This window comes from Euprymna scolopes, chromosome 18 (genome assembly GCF_053919585.1).
Source record: "Euprymna scolopes isolate OS-2025 chromosome 18, ASM5391958v1, whole genome shotgun sequence".
Taxonomy (NCBI): Eukaryota; Metazoa; Mollusca; class Cephalopoda; order Sepiida; family Sepiolidae; genus Euprymna; species Euprymna scolopes.
In genome coordinates, this window is record NC_136499.1 from 87,206,430 (window position 1) to 87,228,740 (window position 22,311).

The 22,311-nt window shown below is 30.7% G+C and overlaps 1 protein-coding gene across 3 annotated transcripts in view; it reads left to right on the forward strand.

Annotated features, from left to right (window-relative positions):
- The window catches only part of LOC145297680 (uncharacterized), a 156,498-nt gene extending 134,398 nt beyond the window's left edge, over positions 1-22,100 (forward strand). For all 3 annotated transcript variants that reach the window (XM_080143871.1, XM_080143872.1, XM_080143874.1), the window contains exons 7-15: positions 3,502-3,596; positions 6,141-6,178; positions 6,862-7,005; positions 7,854-7,925; positions 8,334-8,453; positions 11,237-11,359; positions 12,280-12,397; positions 14,639-14,814; positions 17,874-22,100. In XM_080143871.1, the coding sequence (XP_079999997.1) occupies positions 3,502-3,596; positions 6,141-6,178; positions 6,862-7,005; positions 7,854-7,925; positions 8,334-8,453; positions 11,237-11,359; positions 12,280-12,397; positions 14,639-14,814; positions 17,874-20,472 (3,485 nt within the window). In that variant the 3' untranslated portion in view covers positions 20,473-22,100. The remainder of the gene's footprint in view (positions 1-3,501; positions 3,597-6,140; positions 6,179-6,861; positions 7,006-7,853; positions 7,926-8,333; positions 8,454-11,236; positions 11,360-12,279; positions 12,398-14,638; positions 14,815-17,873) is intronic.
- The last annotated feature ends 211 nt before the right edge of the window (positions 22,101-22,311 follow it).

The window sequence follows — 22,311 nt, forward strand, 5'->3', positions numbered from 1 at the left end:
TTTGAAATTATGGTTAGAAATTAAGCAAATATGGTAATGTTAGAAAAGAAAAAGTAAAGATAGGATACAAATAAAAACGAAATATATTAAATCCAAAATGAATATGTACTATTATTAATATCTACGTCCTGTACATGAAGAGACATGCTCATATTATTCAGACTGATACACATTGCTGAGCTGATGGGAAAAGATAATATATTATAACTGCTAATAACATGTCAGCAACACTTTTGTGATAAATGCACACGCACTATATTTATTTAAGTTTTGAATAATCATGTTTGCTAGGCTACATATACCTTAATGATGTTTTGTTATATCTTTACATTTTTTCATGTTGACCACTTTTAGGATTGATATTATAAATCTGTCTTCATTTTGTTTCAAACAATTCTTTCGTATTGTTTGTGCTGTTGATTATTCATTTTATGACATAGCAGTCCTTTGCTGAATTCATACAATTTTGTAAAACGTTAAACTTGATTGTATTATACATCTATATTTTTAATATTAGTAAAAAACATAAATTGACTCCTGTCTTTAGTATTTAAAAATGTTTCTAATTCATTTTGAATAAAGTAATTTTTCTGCAGATTTAATTTACATGATAATGGAAGTTTTGTTTTTCTTTATACACTAATACTTATTTAAATAATAATTCATGTAGTCATAAAGTGTTGCCAAATAATAAGTATTGTTCGAAATTACCTAATTAATGGATGTTGCAGTTATGCATTATTCCCTATTTCACATTGAAGGAATAGAGAAGGTTATCCTTGGTAGACATTTGTAAAAGTTGAATAAAAGACATGTGAAATGTGAATTTAGAGACCAAGTGATAGAGTGTTTGGCTACCAGATTCACTACAGAAAGTGTGGAATAATAGTCAAAGAAACTAAAGGATACATTGTTGGGGGTAACAGACCAGACTTGTGGGCAAACAAAAGAGTCCCCCAAAGCATAGGATGACATGGTGGTGGAATGAGGAAGTTGAGAAGTGTATCAAAGGAACACAGAAATGAAAGAATCAATGGATAAAAGCTTTAGTGAATAAGGATGCAAGAAGAACAGCTCCAGATATACTGTGAAGGGACAATCAAAAGAATGAAGTATTTAGGATAGCTAAACAGATGGCAAAGACAAATATTGTTGGAAAGAAGTGTATTTGAAACAACAATAGGATGTTAGCAACAAATGAACAGGACAAAAGCAATGATTGGAAATGCCATTATGAGAAATTGTTGAATACTGGGTTTTCATGAGACTGATAAAATCTAGAAGTTGCAGAAGCAGTATCTAGTTTAGCCATAAGAATTAAGAAAGAAATGGTAAAGAGAAGTTAGTAGGATCCTCAAGCATCATTGCAAAAATGCTGAATATTACAGTTGTAACAGGCATTACTTTATTAGATTATCACAGACTTGACACATCAGATTATAAAAGAAGAGCTTATTCTGAAAGACTGGGAACTTGGTACAATTACGTATCGTTACAAAAGGGAAGCACTAAGAAAAGGTAATTACAGAAGTTTAAAGTTGATATATATAGATATATATCAGGTGCTTAAAATGATTAAGGGAATAAAGCAAATAAAAAATCAGGTAAGCATAGATGCAATTTGGTTTTATGCCACTGGCACTTTAAACCTTTTTTTTTTTTTTTTTTTTTTTTGCATTTTCATCCAAAACAAGACACAGTGACACTTTGGTGTAGGGGTTACTATCTGGGACAGGGGTACTATGTAGGGAGTTGAGCAGCAAGATGTCTATTTACATTATGCTTAAACTTCTGCATGTCAGTACAGTCAGAGAAGCAGAAACCCGGAAGGGAATTCCAAAGTCTAGCAGTCCTAGGAAAGAAACTATTAAAATAGAAGACTTACATCTGGATATTTCTACTGTGCAGGGATTTTGTTGCTTGTCGGGTTTGTCAGGGGTATTTACATTGAGTGGGTACAAGGGCTTGTAGTTTGTTGGAGCACCTACCATTAAAATACTTGTAAAGTAGGTAGAGGTATGCAACATTTCATCGATGGTACAGTGGTTGAAGCCTAGATGACTGTTCCGAACCTATTAGGTTGGCGACTCTCTTTTGAACCCTGTCTAAGAGGGAGAGACGAGTAGCAGATGCACCAGCCCACATGTGGCAGCAATATATGGGTGAATGGTGGGCTTGTACTCTCAGACGTAAATAACTTTCTAGCATGGTAGAGAGAGCTCACCTTCTTTGCAGCAGCTTTGGCAAAGCCCTCAGTATATGTTCCATGTTTAGATGCAAAAGAAGTACCTTGGTGAAAAAAAAAGGAGTCTGTATTTATCTGGAGAAAGTGTTTGACAGAATGCCAAGAGATATTTGTCTGGTAGGCTTTGCATAAACTTTGCAAATGAGTGGTTGCTGAAAGTTGCTCATGCAATGTACAGAAATAATCAGTCATGTTATAATTAACAGCATTTTTAGTGACCACTTTAATGTTAAAGTAGGAATATATCGGGGTTTTTTATTGAATCTGCTGCTTTTCATGTGTGTCTTAGAAATATGGTCCAGCAAATTTCATGCAAGTTGTCTGGAAAAGATGCTGTATACTGATAATTTAGTACTTCCCCATTGAAGAATGGAATATCTATTTGGAGGAATGTTATGGAAAGTAAAGGTTTAAGAATGAATGTTACTAAACCCAAAGTAACGATTAGTAGTTTTGGAAAATCTACTGATCGAGCAAAATTTCTATACTCAGTTTGTAGAAAGTGAGTCAAAGTGCATTGGAATTACTGGTAGGTTGAGATGATGACCAGACAATGGAGATGGATGAGAATTTAGACGGACAAAAGTATGTTTGGATTGTGAAGCTATTGAGATTGAGAAATTTTGTTGCCTTTATGGTACCATTGGAGCACAGTGTGGAGTAGATGTTAATATGATTTCAGGAGTTAGAAGTTTAACTGCCATTACTAATCAGCAGAGCCTTACCACTGTCAACCAAATGAAAAGTCTATTAAGCACGTCTATGCATAAGGTGAGATTTGTTCACCCAAACCTGCATTTTTCTTACATACATTATGCTTTCTATGTTTGTGTTATTAATGTCTCTGGACTTGCAAAGTCTAACGCCTTATTACTTTGATTATGAAGTCATAGAAGTCTGTGATTTCAAATTGTGTGTACCTTTTATCATCAGGTATGCCATTAAACCATTTAATGTTTTACTGTGTTTGGACCAATGCATTTATTGTTTAAAAGAAATGAACAATTTAAAATAGTTAGGATTTTTCCAGGAATTTAACTATTTTTCTAAATTATTGAGATAAAGAATAATGAAAATATCTAAAATTCATAGTAAATGTGGAAATTATAGATGAATTCATAAAAATGTGTCCTTTGTAAGATGGAGTGCTGTTTTTATGAATTTTCCTAACATTAATCTTTTAGTAATTTTTAAAAATATTTTTAGTTGAAAAATAAATAAGGTTTTTCTCAAAATAATATTTTTCTATCTTTCAGGAATTGTTCTTAATATTAATCGTGAAAATAAAAAGATCCTGATTTCATTACTTGACAAACATACAGAAGGGGAAAATTCTTCTTATCTAAAACTGGTAAGTAATTTTATTTTGCTTGAATGCATAAAGCTATACTTAACTTTTAATGTGATTCATTAACATTTTGTTTGGCATTTATACAAGTAGTAGATTCATGATTGTGAGGATTAAATTTTATAAATAAAGCATTTTTTTCTGCCATATCTTTGTCATCAATAAATTTTTCAATACAATATAAATAATTAAATCGGTTTCATGAGTCATATAAAACAAATAATTAAAAATTTTATTTCTGATCAATTGTAATATTTAATCCTGATCAATATCGTATTTTTGATTAGTTATAAATAGAAGGAAGAAAGAGTTTTACTCCCACGCTCAGAAGTTCTTCCACAGTTACTCATCACACCAGGAACAAATTTAATAACAATTTTTCAATATTTACCGTTAGTACAAATGGATTCCTTAAGAAAACATTTTTCAATAATGACTTATTTTTACTATATATAAAATATCATATCTGACAAAATCATTGAGAATAAGAATAAAATATGATTCCAATAACTATAGTTGAAAACAATAATAGACAGGGTGTTTGGAAAATTGTTGGTATAACTTCAACATGTGTAAAGGGGCCCTCTGTTTGGGAATTGCTTTTGTAATAGCATTCCATTATTAGTTTAATTTCCTTTGTAGTCCATTTCTTCTTCTGCATGGTCATTGGGTGGATCATATTTATTTGTATTTGGTCTGTTCTATTCTGTTATCTGAAACGTGCCAACATTTATGATTGAGTCACACAGATAGTGTTTATCTGATAACAGTACACTATCACATGGTATATGTTAAATGTTTATAATAAAGAATGTTGATTAGTATTTATTTCAATGCCCTATAATTTTAAAATTAAGCATTATCGGGTCAATGTTTATGCAATTTAAAAAAAAAATTTTTTTTATTTATATATATATATATATATATATATATATATATATATATATATATATATAGAACATAATCCAGTTATTTTTCAAAACCCCTGTATTATAAAATCTCAATGTGAAATTGATTTCTCATCATTAGCCAATATTGTTTAGTCTAATATTCATTTTGGTTTATATAGTAGTGTTTCCATTTCTTAATTGTCCTGGTGGCTTAATTGATTTGCGTGCCATACTTATAGAGCATGTGTTTTAATCTCATTCAGGGCATAATTATTTTTACTCTGATTTTGCCATAAAATCAACGTAAACATCTCAAATTACAATATTAACAAGATTATTTTTAAAAAATTTTATTTTCTGATTTACATTATTTACGAACCTTGGCGATGCCCTTGCTAGTTACTACTACACCACTATTCAGCTCATTTTTAATGTGTGATTTGTTGGTAATATCCTTTAATTGATTAATAACTAAACTTGTTATTAGGAAACACCCTATGACTACAAGAATTAAGTTATTTACGTATGTGCAAATATACAAAAAACAAATGTAACATAAAAATTAAATCCTAAAAAAAACTGTATTCAAAATTAATGAGGGACATTTTTAAATATTGCAGAAATTTATATTTTTCTATATGATTAGAAATATAGAAAATATACTTGCATATTACGATGAGAAAACAAGTTTAAAATTTACAAAAATATGCAAATAATTTAAGGAAAACATAATCTATTTTAGAAAAAAACAAAATAATTTGGTTAATCTTTGAAAACTTTTGTAGTCTTTCTTTGTCATAGGTATGGTTGTTTGGCTTAGTTTTATGTATGCCAAGCTTGTTATAGCTCCTTATTTGCTTTAATAATTACAACTCCTGATTCCATCTATATATCAAATAGAATCTATCCTGAGTATGACACGAAACTGAATCCAATACATAAATTTATGTAATGAATCAGTATTTGAAGATATTAAGAATGAAGTGATAAAGGTTTTCTATGGAAATGACTCAATTTGGCAAAGGGTTGACATGTTATAAAACAACCAAATATGATGTTTAAATTACTTGAATTGTTGATTGTGATATTTTATGCTTTAGAACAAAACTTTCTCCAACGTTTTTCATTTTGATTCCTTTTAATGGAAAGAAATTGGTTTCAAATATGCAACGTGCATAAAGTTTGGAAAATAATTGCAGCAAATAATCATCCTAAAACTAAAATATAATTTTTTAAATTTCTTAATTGCACTTGCAACTTTCCAGTTGCCGATGGAGGCAGAGTTACAAATACAATTAAGAAATCTTACAGTAGACCTTTCTCTTTTGATTCTTCTAAACTAATATTGGACAAACACCCAAGTAGCCCTCTGTAGGCCTAAACAAGCTTGTAAAAAAAAAAAAAATCGGTCACATGAACAACATGTTTTTATTATTAACAATATAATCTTTTAGTTACATTTATCTTTTTAATAATATTTCTTTGTTTACCTACTCTGTAAGCAGTCAATATTTTAAATTTGAAGTTTTAAGCTTTTTAAATTATTTTTATTTTAGCATTATTTTCAGAGTTTTATTTTTAATAATCTATAAAGTTGTGTATTTTCTATTCAATTATGTGTGTGATCTTTTGTTTATCTTTTATTTTATTTTTCCAGGGTTTGATTACAGATGAAGATATGCCAGTGCATTACAGGTGTGTGTTATCTCAACTCAAGATAATTTCTAATGTTAAATGCAAGAGTTTATATGTTTGATTTAGAAGCAGTGTGCAGAGCAACAACATTCACTCCAAGTTAAACTGGTTTCCTCCAAAGGTGAAAATATCTGCAGATTATCAAATTTACAAGAATTCCCAGTCACATATATATATATTGATCAGGAATGTCGTACAGCGCTTAGTATTCCCAAATAGTTACTCATTTAGTACTGACCAGGCTCAGCATTTCTTAACTTGGATGATCTAATGAGAATCATTGTGTCAATGTGATTATATATATATATATATATGTGTCATATATATATATATGTGTCAATGTGATTATATATATATATATATATATATATATATATATATATATATATATATATATATATATATGTTTGATTTGCAACAGCATTAGATATTGACCAAATTTCTCACGGAAGTCTACATGCATCCCAGAATTAATGAAAAAAGAAACTCAACCAGGGAACGTACAATTCATAAACATAAATTCATTGAAATTGTTTCAAAATTCATAATTTCACCCAACATTCGAGCCATTGTAGTTTAATACACAAAGAAAACTTGAATTTTTTTTTGTTTTTGTTTATAAAATTTTAATTAGTACATTCTGAATTATTTTTAAATTTAAAGTATATATTTTTCCATTTCAGACGTAAAATTTATTACCGAGGATTAACTTATGAAGAACTTCTCCACACTGTGATTGGCTTCAACAATTCTGGCAGCATTCCATACCTTCTTCATTCACTTAAACATCCTCTGGATACAGGTTCAATGATGAGAAGTTTGCACAAGTAAGTACAGAATGTTACAAATGTCTTGTGTGTGAAAAGTTAGGGTTAGTATATATTTAGAGATGTGAGTTTTTGTAATAATCCTTTTTGTTTAAACACTAAAAGCTTGTTTCTGCAAATATCACCATATTTGGTTGAAATCTGTCATTCTCTCTCTTTCACACATCAATCTTAAACATTGACAGTAATATAGATGACAGTTGTTTTCTTTGAAAATGAAAAATTCAATTTAATGATACTTCAAAGAATATCAATGCTTTCTTAGAAAAGAATATAGACAGGATATGGATAAGGGTTTGATGGTTTTAGTTCGTTTCATCAAAGTAAACTTTTCTGTCCACCTTCTACACTCATAATATTTATTCTAATTTTTATTTGCAAACAAACCAAAGAAAAAAATTTGGGGAGTTGTATGGAATTACTCCTTAGTTGTTATTACTTCAAAATTCATTCTTACCTGAAATAGACAACCTGTCAGGGTTGTATCTAGAAGTTAGATAAGATTTGTCATTTACAGATTGTTTACAAAATCTATGTCTTGAAAATACAAATTAATCTATACACCATTCATGTACAGAAACCTAAATATCATTCTGGAATAAAGTAACCACCTAACAAAGATCATAACAAGAATTTTCATAGGTTGGTTATGTGTGCAGTGCATTATTATTTGATTTGCCTTTTATACATGTGATACTGTTTTTTTTTTTTAAACATTTCCATTGATCATGATGCAGATCTCAAACCTTAGTCACTTCCTTCCTCCATTTTGTGTTTTTCATTAGAAATATACTTAACCTTAAACTTATTCTTTTCCTCTCACTTTATTATTTCCTGTGTTATTTCAGATTTTCTCTCCCGGAAACTGAATATGCTGAGGCCCTTCGTTTAGCTCAGTCACGGCGAATCGCTAATAAAAAGTAAGTATTAATGTATTTTTTCTTTTCCTTTTAATAAATAATCTTCTGATAGAAATGTTCAGTTTACATATTGTCCATAAGCATCAAAGAATCTATCCAAGTTTGCTACAAATTAGCTCATCATTCATAAATATAATCCAATAAAAAAACACATTTTTTTAATAAAAGTTTTGTTAGTAGTTTGTTGTTTTTGAAGGTAACAAGTTAAACAATGAAATATTTTATAATAAAATTATTTCGGAAAAGAATTTAAATTGATTCATTTTTAAATAGAATAATAATATTGAAAAATTGTGATGAATGTTTTTGTTTTTTTTGGTCAATTTTAATCAATGTGTTTTTAAATATGTTTCATTTCAGTGATTTTGAAATCTGAAATAAAGTTTGTTTTTCTTTTGTGTCTTCTAGTGTGGCTGAGGGTATTTCTTTATTTAAAAGAAACCAACAACATGAAGCAATGCAGATGTTTAACAAAGCTCTTCAGATTGATCCGGGAAATGTTGAGGCTTTTGTAGCACGGGGCGCTCTGTAAGTGGTTTTATTTTAACTGAATTGGATCAAGTGTCTTCAATTCTTTTTTGTAAACTTTTACAATGAACTTTATTTCATGGCCACATCTAAAATATTATACAGCTTGATTATTTGGTTCCTATTAAACTTGCTACTCTAAATCCAAAATCTGCCAAACTCTGAAAAATCAGGCTATTTATTCAAAACTGGAAGCATCTCATTTGCATATGAGGTGACAAGATCACCCACATATAAAGAGAAGCATCAGCTATTTCTTTTTTTTTCTTTTCTTTTCACCGGGCACTACTATGATTCAGATTCAATACAAATCTGAAATATTTGAATTTTCAGCTGTGAAGTTGTGCTCAAATTTTGCTTCCTAAAATTCATCTAAAATATTTCAAAGAAACTGAAATTTAAGAAATATTTAATGTCAAAAATTTATTGTTAAAATGTTGATTATTTCCAAATATTTTAAAGTTAGCATTTTTCACAACAGTTTTTTGTTTTGTTTTTTTTTACGATCAATGAATTTTCACAAATTAATTAAAAATTAAGGGTTTGTTTTACAATATACATAGATTCGAAAAAGTTGTCAAAAAACAAATATATAAAAAATGTTATCAAAAGCAAGATAAGTTACTTTTCTACCAAACTGGATAATTTTTTAGTGTTTTTATTTAATGTAAAGTGTTTATTCGGCTCAGAAAACATACAGTGTTTACCAATGTATTTGAAAAATGCAAATGGCGGCATGCTTGCTGTTGCACATGGTAAGTTTGGGAAAACGAGTTTAAACAAAATAATTATACAAAATACTGTCAGAAATTCGCTCAATATATGTTACCGTGACATAGGGAGACATGTATTTGGTGGGTTTCTAACAGAATTTTGTATAATTTGTTTGTTTGAACTCATTTTCCCAAACTTACCGAGTTCAATAGCTAGCATGCCAACATTTTTCTTTTGTAAGATAAACATTGTATGATTTTCAAAGCGATTACATGTTTTAAAGTGAGTAAAACCACTAAAAACCTTCCCAGATAGGTAGAAGAGTAACTTATCTTGACTTTGATAACATTTATTTGGTATATATTTGATTTTTGGACACTTTTTCGAATCTATGTGTATAGTAATACAAACCCAAAATTCATTAACTAATCAGTGTTAATTAGTTTTGATATGAACTAAAAATAAAGAGTACATTAAATAAAAATAAATATTTTATTGGTTTATCTTATAAATAGATGTTGTTTGTAAAATGCTGAAATATTTCAAAAGCTATTTTTAACGAGGGGGGGGGCTTTCTAATTATTCTGCACTTTCACCTAACAATTTAATGAAAAAAAGGGGGGTTGTTTTACTATACATTTAGATTCGAAAAGTTGTCAAAAAACAAATATATGTTATCAAAGGCAAGATAAATTACTTTTCTATCTAACTGGATAAGATTTTAGTGTTTTTATTTAATGTAAAATGTTTGTTCGGTTCGAACATCATAGTGTTTATCAATATGTTTTAAAAAGACAAATGGCGACGAGCTCGCTGTTGAATACGTTAAGTTTGGAAAAATAAATTCAAACTAAAAAACTATACAAAATACTGTTAAAAACTCACTCAATATATGTTACCATGACATAGGCTGACATATATTGAGTGTTTCTAATATTATTTTGTAATACAAATCCTTAAATTTTTATGGTATCTTTTTTTCTTTTTTTTGGGGGGGGGGGTTACAAAATAAACGTTACATTAAATAAAAACATATCCAGTTAGGAAGGAAAGTAACATAGAAGAACAGAAAACCAAAACTTTAAATATAATTTCTGTATTTAAAGTAATAGTTATTTAAAGATTTCAACATATAATCTTGTGGGGAAAATCTAGCTTTCAAATAAGGGGCACTCTGGATAGGAACAAAAATAATCTCAGTCATGAAAGATTTCTCCTCCACCGACTGAGGACAGAAAAGGTGAAGTGTAGCATCAAAACAGTTACTATACTGTGATCTTGTTCCGAAGGCCAAAAAATATTTGTGTTTAATGTTTCTTTAATTGTTTGTTCCCTAAATTCATAATTCAGTTTTATCAGTATTAAATTGTATATTGCTTTAAAATGACTTAATTTTACATAGATAATATTTATATTTTATAAAGTTCAATTTCAGTATTAATCGAACTGAGTTCTTTTTTCTTTTTAAAAATGTTTTATTGCTCTTTTTCAAATGGCCCTCATATAGTACTGACGGTCTGACAAATCTTACCTACATTGCCTGCAGGCATTTTTCAGTTAACAGGCGTTCTTCTTACTCTCGGTGGCCATGTTTAAAGGGATTACAGCAAATTCATTTAATACATTGTTTAAAGTTTTACCTTTTCATGCTAAAATGTAGAGAGATTTTCAGATTAATTGAGAAAATTATAACTCTTACTTTTTATTACTCCTAAAATTAAGGCTCAGTGTTTACATTGAAAATAGTTAGTGCCATGATGGAGTACATTTTAGGATTTTATGGAAAATGAAAAGTGGAGAAAATTTTCATTTATATATATAAAGAGATGATTTAGGTCAGCTGTATCTATAGTCTAATTTTTATAAATTTTTATAACGTGCATTTCAATGAAGAGAAATAATTGAATTATAACATTTTTAAAATCATTTTTATTTTATAGGGATTTTTTGAAATATGAACATATGATTTAAATATTTAAACTTCAAATTCATTTAGACAAATTTCTTTTTTATCTGTTCTTTTTCTTTGAAATTTTAATAGAACAATGTTTGAATGTTTGTCTTTTTAGTTATGCTAACAATGAAAGTTATAAAAAGGCAATCGAAGATTTTGAAGATGCTTTTGCAGCAAATCCTCGTCATCAAAATGCTCGGAAGTATCTTTGTCAAACACTTGTTGCACAGGGAAAAATGTGAGTTGAAATAAATTTGAGTTCTTTTTATCACATGAGTGCGCGAGACATTTATTGATTTTCATAGCACAAAACAACCGTAACTTTTTCTTTAAACTTTAATTCCCACTAGAAATGACTTTCTATTTGACATTTTCAAAACCTTCAAAGTTCCATTCCACTAATAAAGAAAGTACATATTTGTCGTCTTTTAATCTATTAATAATGAATTCAAATGTTTACTGTCATGCCTCTGATAAAAATGAATCAGGATTTTTATATTCAGGGTGTCTAAAACCTTTATTCATGAACATAGAGTGAAATGAAATAGCTTCGAATACAGAAGACAAATGTAATTGAACGATCATATTTAAATGTTCAAATTGATTGGCATTAATAGCCAGATAATGCTGATAATAATTAAAGCATGAGATAATGTGTTTTTATTTTTCATATTTACCTTATTTTTATTGTGAGTTTGATAAATAACAACTTTATGGCATTGTTTTTTGTTTGTGTTTTTAGATTTACCTTATTTTTATTGTGAGTTTGATAAATAACAACTTTATGGCATTGTTTTTTGTTTGTTTGTTTTTTTAGATTTACTGAGGATAAAAAATGATAGGATAGCAAAACATTTTTGCACACATGCAAACATGCATAGGTTTTGTTCATCTAAGTTAAAAGGTTTGGTTCAAAATTCAGTATAACTGTGCAAGTTTTACACAAAGATTCTGAAGTTCAAAATGATGCATGTGAAGAAGGTCAGAGGTTACATTGGTCAAAGCATTGTAAAAATGACCACCAAGATGAAAATAGTAATCCAAATAATCATTATCTCAAAAATTTGAAACTTAATTTCAATCTCTAAATTAAGTTTTTCACATTAATTCAATCAAGCAATTTCCTTATTACAACTGATTTTTGTTTTTATTTTTAAGACTTGAAGAAGAGCAAAGATTGTCCGAGGCTGAAGGCTATTACAAACGAGCTCTACATATCGATCCACATTATGAAGAGGCTGGCCGTTATCTTCAGTTCATCGAATACAGCAACAAGGTAAGTGTAGCATCTTTATTCTATGACAAACAAATAAATCTGGTGTTACCTGGGAGCAATGAATTCACACTTGAAAATTTGAGATACATTATTTGTGACTAAAATTTATTTTTTATTTTTTTTTATTTTTATCTAATTTTAAAATCCTTTTTTTTTAACTTTGGTTGTATTCTACTTTACATAGCCTATGACACCATGTGTAATTTGTAATTATATCGGTTCAAATGTTTCCGATTTATGCGACAAACCCAAAATGGCTGAAAACAAAAAACATGTAAAGTAGGCAGAAAGACATATAACTGCAAAATCGAAAACCAACCTTGTGGCAAAATTGCAGCCAATACAAACAAAAATGCATCCTTATGGTTAGCCTTTCAAAAAAATAAATATGGTTAAAAAAAAACTTCCTCAATTAAAAAGAAAAGAAAAAAAAATTGATTTACTTGAAGATTTAAAGAAAATTATTTAACAAGCATAATTGACTTCATCTTAAATTATGAAAAATTTGTTTAGTGTTGATACTAATTGACTGTTTTGATAATGTTTCGTCCATTTTTGGTCTGTTTTGTATAAATCACAATCTGATATGGGTTCCCTTTTATAGAAGTACCCCAAAATTTTATTTCTTTTTAAAAATAATAGTTTTTTTTTTTTTTATTACTTACAGGTTGTAACTGGCACAAAATATTCTCAACTAGAACATGATAAACTTATCGTTTTGTTTATATTGGACATTCAAACATGGCGACTTTTCTTTTTTGTGTTTCACACGTACAATTAAACTTCTATAAGTTTTACTGTTTTTAATGTTTATTTTATTATTTTACTAAAAAAAATGATTTAAATAACAATAGGTTTGTCGTTTAGAAATATTGCTGAAACTTATTTCATTGTAAATAATGTGTGTGATTACAGTTGGATTCTGCTCTCATGTGAAACTTACAGGTGCGTTTTTGCATGTCCAAATTTAAAGGAGGATAAAAATAATACTTTGTAAATGAGGAATACTGCAAGACTTCCCATTTACAGCTACTACATAAATACAAGGGATTTTAAAGTATTTACATTAAAACATTTGTCCTGAGTTTACTCAGCCAACTAAACCTCTCCATACAGGTTAAACATCATTTGTAAAAAATATTTTTTATTGCAATTTTTGAGTGCTTAATTAATTGTAAATTGAAACCATTTCTTTTTTACTATGAACTTCTAGCTCAACAATTACTGATTGTAAGAAGGTGAGACTGATATCATTTCAAAACTTGTCATGGTTTTGTGTTTTAAATTTAGCAACTACCAATCCAGGTTAGCCTACCTTTGTCTTTGGTCACTTAGTAACATTCAGCTATATATAAAGGTTCGAATTTTATATATACATTAGTATCCTCCTTCTTTACAGCCACTACAACAGGAGCACAGACTACAGATCTTCAATCACAAGTGTTTGCATTGGCTGACCTGCATTAGACAACTAGACAGAATCTCCAATATCTTCCAACTTCATTGCCATACATATTTTCTCTCCCAGTTGCTTGCAACTAGATACCTTTGTTGACTGGGTTGCACTTTCTGATGCAAAGAAAATGCAGAGCTGTCGCTCAGAAACCCTTACCTGAGTGGTGGAAGCATGTGTCTGGCCATCATATCTATACTCTCTGATCCTGTACAAGAATTGTCTCAAAATTATCATCTATGATTCTGCAGACAAGACAATGAAGCAAAGCAATTTGTCATATCTGGATTATTCAAACTATTATTCTCATCTTCAATGCTATTCTTATAACATTTCAGATGATTTAATCTCAGACTTTCTTAATGAATATTTTGTTGAACTTATCCTCAAAAAATTCTTTGTGTAATAGATAAAATGCTCAGTACAATCAGTTCTAAATGACCGTCTTTTGGAGATTTAAGGTATAATCCTCAGTGAGGAGTGAATAGAATACAATTATGTATTAAGACTTCTATATAATCATGGCTAATGGAATGATGGCAAGTTTTCCCCATAGATCTATTAAAAGATTCTGTTCAATTTCTGAACTGATTGCAGAGTTTAACAATGTAAACCTGAAGAAAGAGGATACATTGTCTTAAATATTGCAAGATGAAAACAATAATACAAATTATCAATCCACATCTCAAAAATTCCAAAACCTGTGTCTTCATACTAAAACATAATATTTTGAGAATTTTGTTTGAATTTTAACATTTTTTTGTAATAATTCTTTTTCTTTTCCTTAGTCCAATTCTGGTAGTAAATGTCGAAGTGTGATAGACTGTCCACCAGCAAATGTTGTTAACTCCCCATATTTGTTAGATGGTCACGAAAGGGTCCCAACACAGCAAAGGAAAAAAGGCCACAAGCCAAGACATTCGTCCAAAGGAATTCCATCTTCAGAAAGAACACAATCGTATAGGTGAGGCATTAAAAATTTTATTTGCTTGTCATCGACTTTTTTCAGATGAGAGGATTTGTCTATTCATCTGCCATGCTTCAGTTTGATCTTTATTCGAGACTCTGTCGGCTGTCACACTTTTTGAATAAAATTTTGTTTGGTCTGTCATATTTAATTTTCATTACTAAATGAACACATTAAATGCAGAGCATCTAGTTTTAGATGCATACAACAAACATCAAGAATCAGAGGCTCCGTCTGTCATACCTTTTTGAAATTGCTCTTTTAGATATTTGATATTTACACACAGGCTAGTCTATCATGTTTGGAATAGCATTTCCATTGCTAAATGAGGAAATCAACATAAGAGCATTCTTGTTATAAATGGTATTGTGCATGTATGGGGGATGGTGGTTTATTTAAGCACTCATACCCCTCCCAATATTAAGGAAACTCTTCCCAGTAAATTCATTAATTTCTTTAATAACAAAAAAAAAAAAAAAAAAAACAATTATTCATCAGTTATTCATTAAATCATATATTTGCAAAAGTTTTCAAATTAAGCTTCAAAAGAAGACTCAAATTTTGATAGGATTAACGTTTCATCGGCATTAACACATAGTAACTTAAAAAGAATATTGCTCTTAAAAACAAGTCTGTGTACTTTTTCATGCAATATTCAAAGTTAGGCAATAAAAACTCAAATTAAGGAGGCCTCCAGAACATTGTTTAAATATCTCTTACAACCCACCAACCTCACTCAGTAAAGGGGAGTTTGGATGTAGTATTACTATACTATTTGCGATTATTTTGAAACATAAATAGTAAAATGGTAGACAAGACTCTCAAGCTTTGGTTGGCATGGCAACTTATGTGAAGGATAGACAAAATAAAAACGGTTTTCTTTGTTTACTCTAGCTTTGCTTCTGGTTGTCTTAGATTTCTCCTTTCTATCAGATTTAAGCAATGCTGAAACGAGAAGTGCGGTTGGAATTATGCAACTTGTGTTTCACTTTAAATGCGTAATTCTGTTAGGAATACTTTTAGAGTGTCTGTGTTGTCCCTTGCAACCATATATCTATATCTCTCTTTTTTATATGCATATATCTTTTCATTCCATTCCTTGTAGTACTTCATGTCTGAAGATAAAGAGGGGCTTGGTGCATTGTGAATGCTGAAGCTCTTCTCTTCTAGTGTGGGACATTTTCTGCAGGTAGCACATGCAAAGCAGCAGGGATTGTGCTTTTGGAATTGTCGACCTCTTTCCTATTCCTGATCACTACCTTCCCTTTGTGTAGACTGCTGCGCCATTTCCTTATTCACTTGTGCCTCCCAGTTTGGATAGCAATGCTCATTTCCTTTATACATATATCTGCTATAAAGTGAAGTTGCTTTACCCTCTCCAATCAGACATCATAAGACTATAAATAGATGTGCCACACATCATTTCAATATGGTCACCTATCCTGCCAGTACCTGATGCATATTTCCAAAAATTATCAGTCAGTTTCATTCTACTTTTTAATTGCCTACATTAATTCTGACCCAACTGACTCTTTCAAAAAAGTCTTACTCTAACTCTGTCAAAAAAAATTACTACCACTCTCCCATCAGTTACGAAGAAATCTGCTTTATTCGAGCCATTTTTCAGAAAAGTCCTTCATTACTTCATCTTTTTGCTATTAATTTTCACCTATTACGCCTACTCTGGGTAAATAAGCATCACTCTTTTATGCTTCCAATCTTTTTTCCGGTCGATTTGATTGGCTGATCACTGACCTTTAATGGAATATGAGAATATAATTGTTGAATGCTTATAAAGATCTGAAAAAAAACCCAAAAAAACATGACATCAGCTGATACTTTGTTCAATAAAATCCACTGCATAAAATAATATCACACATTCCATTAACTAATACTGGTTCATATTTATATGTAATTATACATAATTAGTATGAATAGAGATAAATCACATTTAAAATCAACTTTGTAAAAAGCATTGCACAGACTGTACGTACCAATATTCTGAATCGGTAATCAGGTTACACGAATATCTAGAAAATAAGAATTATTACTATCTTCATATTTAGTTTAATTTTTTATTTTACATATATATTTTACATATATTTTACATGCTGTTATGCATTGGATGTCTTAAAGAAATTGACATCCAAACTCACCTATTTCTAGTTAGGTCTTTATTTATCCCTTTTTCTCTCAAATCCATTTTCATCTCTTCCTCCCATGTTTTCCTTTGAGATCATAAGACTTTCTTTGACTCACATTACTTCATGTCCTCAGTACTCACTGGCCAGGTTTCACTTCCATACATCATCACACTGCATATACATGCGTGATTGATGCTTCCTTTGGTCAGATTTTGCCTGTCTGATTTGTTACCAAAACATAGAATATTATTTCAAAATGAATGTGGTGTTAACATATTTAATCTACTGGTGTTTTTTTTTTTTTACACCAATTTTTATTTAAAATAACATTCAATCGTTATGATAATGGAGAGTTTGTTTGCAATTAAAACTTGCAATATTTTTTCAATTATTGAAGAACTCCAACTATATATATAAACCTTATATAAATGTTATTAACCACTATGTTCCTTTCAAATAATATAATGAGAACCTCATTAATATATTTGGTTTAATGTTTGTTTTATATGCTTGCATGTGTTGGAAGGCCTGTAGAAATTTACTTTCAACCTGATAATTTTTGTTATAAAATATGTTTTAATGGTATCCTATAACTAACAAATCAGTGAATCAATAACATGTTTGATACTGTAAAACATATTAAAGCAACCAATGAATCTTTTAAAATATTTTGGCATTAAATAATTTAAAGAAACTTGATACACTATAAAACAAAGCTAACAAAGCATTTGAATTTATGATCAATTCTATAAAAGAGAGTCAGATTAAGTAAAAAGTTATGCTAAAATTTTAGAATTGCTGTAAACTTGAATGAAAATGGATGGCAATTTTCTTTGGAAAAATTCAAATAAAAAACTTGAAACTAATTATGATTTGGGTTGTGTGGTTTTAATTTTCTTTTATTTCTTTCAGGAAAGATGGTTCGGCATCAGATGCATCTTCTTCAACCTCATCGCGACCCCGCAAATCTTGGTCTCGAAGTTCAGTAGATCGTGATTCCAACGTATCTCAAAAAAGTTCTAAACTGAAACAACCTCATTACATGGAAAACTGTGATTCTCTGCAAGCGAGCGCGCATGCAGCAGAACTTGGAGCAAATTTCCGCCATGCTCATCAGTACGATTCCCCAAGAGATTACAAGCGCGAATCTACGTCTGACAAATCTGCTGTCGGAAGTTCATACTGGAATACTTCTACGAGCGATAGGAAACGTTTGTGTTCAAAGTCACCAGAAATTGTTAACTGGAAACAGCAATCGCCTTTTCCTGAACCTTCATCTTCGATGCATTCATACGACCAGACTTCATCTGCATACAAGGTGAAGGTACCACGGGGAACAGATTTGAACAAGGCTGGGGCTAAATCACAGATGCGCGAATGTAAGGATATTTATACTAATAAAGAAAGCTGTGAAAGGTCTAGTCCATTTGAGAGTGGTGGTGGTAGTGGTGGTGATGTAAAATCAAGAAGAATGGACCTTCCAGAATTGAATAAATGTCCTAAAATGTCTTCAGCACAAAGCAACCAACAGCATCTTGATTATAAATATGGTCGAAAAAATTCAAAAAGCTTGTCAGATGATTCTCATGAGAAAAGGAATGAAGGATATCATATGTCAAAGATGCGATCTGTGAACCACATGGATTCGGCAAAGTCTGCAAAGCTTTTACCTCCATTGTTGAATCATTCTGAAAGGAAAAAAATGCACACAGGGAAAGATCCACATAATAAAAGGCACATAACCACGAATGAGGCCTTTTCAAAGGATTACAATCGTGAGTTTAATTTAAAATCACAATCACACAACAAACTCGATCGCAAACATGGTAGCCATCGTGAGACTAGAGATAAATGTGAACCTTCCCGAAAACGTTCAAGAAAGCATTCGCCACTTGCAAACTTTTCGACAGAAATGAGCGAAGAACGGCTTAAATACCAGAAATCTAAGCTTCCTGATATTATCGAAAGTACGAGGAGTATAGGTGGAAAAGAAAGCCAAACAAAATCAGAAACAATGAGAAAACATACAGAGACTAAACTCACTCCATCTGGCTCGTCGGAATTGCATGAGAATGCGAAAAGTTCAAAATTGGTTGATAAGGATGCAATGCTGAAAAGTAATGTGAAAAAGAAACATTGGAAACACCGGAGAAACTCCACAGACTCCTCATCTTCATCATCATCTTCCTCTTCTTCATCTTCCTCAACTAGATCATCATCTTCAAGTTCGTCATCGTCAAGTACATCTTCGTCGTCATCATCATCTTCCAGTCTAGGTTACCGTCACTCCAAAAGACGGACTAATCGTGAATCGAAAGCAAAAAGACAGCGAGAAAGGCGTTCTTCATATAAGTTGGGAATGAGAAAGGACACAGATTGTTTAATGAGTGAACGTCCCAGCAGTAAAGACATTAGAACCAATTTATTTAGTTGTCTACCAGATTCTAAATCTAAGAATGAGGAAACCAAATCGAATACCGGTAGTCCGAACTCTCTGCAATCTGATCTCTATAAAGAATCTAAACCAAACCAACAAACAGAAGAAGATATGACAAATAAGGAAATATCAATGGAAAAATACAAGCAACGGGAAGAAAATTGTTCTTTGCTGAAAGCTACTGAAATTGAAGATCAACCTGAAAAAGCTGCAGATCAATGGAATCAAAATAAAAATGATGAACAATCCAACGTGGATTCTATGGAACATCTGAAGGGACATTTTCACACATCAGAAGAAAACGTCTCACCTCGTGAGGTAGTGAAACCAACTATCAGTGAGTTAGATCAGACAGAAGACTTTGTAGTTGAAATGCAAGAGAGTCCAAAAACTTTATTGATGAGTGAACTAACCGAAAAAGAAACAGAAACTATTTCACACGAGGGTGAAAAATTATCAGAATTGCAGTCTGATATTCTACCAGCAAGTCCAGCTGAAGATGCTCTCCCACAAAAACTTTTGCCTGAACTTGAACAGCAGGCATCATCTTCGAGCCCTCATTATAGTCCAGACATTAAAGATGAATTGGACGTCTCTTCTGTTGTAAACGCTGACCCGATGGTCGCAGAGAGTGATGAGCCGTCCCAACCTCCTCCCCCACTCCCTCATCTTACTCCACCTCCCATACCATCACCTCCGCCACCACCTCCTCCACCACCACCTGAAGAAAATGAGGATCATGAAAATGACGGTGATAATTCAGAAGTAGTCGCGAATGATGATCAAGAAAGTGCCATTGCAATTTGTGATGAACAAGAAACCTCGACAGATGTAAAGGAAAAGGAAGAGATGACTGAAGAAGTGGTTGATTGTGATGAGAAGAAAGATGATGATGCATTGTCAGAAAGCTGCAAAGACAAAGAGGAAGTTGGTCATCAGTCGATGGAGATGAAAGTCGGACCTCAGTCAACGGAAACTTTAGACGAGTTGGAAAGTTTTTTGAGCCAATTGAAAGAGAACAAAAAACAGCAGATGATTGCAGAAGGGAAAAGTTCAAAATGGAAAAAATTATAGAAAAATAAGATTTTTAATGAAATTAAAACGACAATAGTAAGAAAATGGGCTTCATTTCTACTAACAATTTAAATAGTCTGTTATATAGAATTTTAGGTTAAATTTATTTATCTGATATAAAGTTTAAAACAAAATTGAATGGCTACACAAATACAATCATGTTTTGATCCCAGATCATATAAAGTATTTAGAAAAATGAGAGGAAATATCTGATAGTATAATTATTGGAAAAATGTGTTGTGTGAAATAGGCTTTATTTTTGTTAAAAGTTGTTCAGATAAACAAATGCCTAGAACTTGGTGTCAATTTGAAGGAAATTATAATAGAAATTTGCATCAGCTTATTGTAAAGCGTTCACTTTCATGTCATTGCATGTCTGAAGAAGGGATGATTTTAGATAACACTTAATTCTCCTCAAAAAGTTTTTCTACTCATTATATTATGCTGTCAAAGGGTTTTCCTTTTTCTGCACACATGTGGCTATATAAAGACTATATTTATTTTTAATCATTTTGAATTAAAACATAAAAAGCTAGCTAACTGGTTTTGAACCTCAATCAACAAAGATAAATCAGGTTAGAGTTATAATTAAGAGAAAAAAATATATGATGGACTGCAGATCATAGCGAGGGGAAAGGTGGGGGTAGAAAAATGAAATAGAAACCACAAGAAGAGAAGGTTAAATGGCTTTTATAATCTTCAAATGATAGGGCGAGTGCGACTTACTAAAAATAAGTCAACACTGAAATTAGCGGCACATGAACGGTTATTTGTAGTCAGTGATGGAGAAACATCTGATGGCAAATAATTTGCATGGCGAATTTTTGTTCAAACATGTTGTTTCACTCGGATGTTCAATCTTTACAATGTCCTCAACATAGTACTGACTGCAGTTATATTTAAATAAATAACAGAATTATTATGGTGGTGGGAGAACATCTTTTCGGATCAACATCAAAATGAGCATGGTTGAAAAAACAACTTGTGTATTTGATGCAAAATAACGTACAGATAAAGAGATTGTTTGAAAAAGCATTTATGTTAACGAGTCCAAATAGGCAAAGGTGAATAGGACAAATGTCAACAGATCTCTTTTTAATTTTATAAAAGTTAGAAATTTTGTTTTTAATAGTACATTCAACAATGTCTACTGGATAGCCATTGTTGCAGTAATAAATTTAATTTCATCCAACTTGATCTTTGAACAAATCCTTAAGGCCCTATCGGTAAAGGTTTTAATTAAATTGAACTTTTGTTTTGTGGGATAAAATGAATCCCAATGTGTGTAAAGAGTGGTAAAAGTTGGTTTCCAATACACTGAAGTGAGACAACCAGAAGAAACTTATCCAGACTTATCCATCAAGAAATAGAAAAGAAGAATTAACTTCCTTAGCTTCCGTGTGAATTTAATGTTGTTTCTATTTCATTCCTGCTTGTTTTCCCTATTACTTTTGCTAGAATCTCTATTCCATCATATATTTTTATCTTAAATGTAATTCTAATCTCAATTTAACTTGGTTGAGCGAGGTTTCAAATGAGTTAGCTCACCCTTTTATTTTTTTAATTCATTATATTTAAAAATAAATATATTCTGTATGTAGCCATAATCAAGTTTTTTACCACAAAAAGAAATACATATTAAAGATATCTATGAAATAAAAACTAAATAAATCTTAAATATTGATAGGTAGCAAAATAAAACAGATTGTTATCTCCTACGTGTTAAAATAAGGTCATCTGTTAATTTGACCTACTTGAAAATGGAGAGCACCAAAACTTCTCTCCAACAAACCATTGTAAGCAATGGTCTCTTAAAGCTTGTTTGAGAGCCAATGAAAG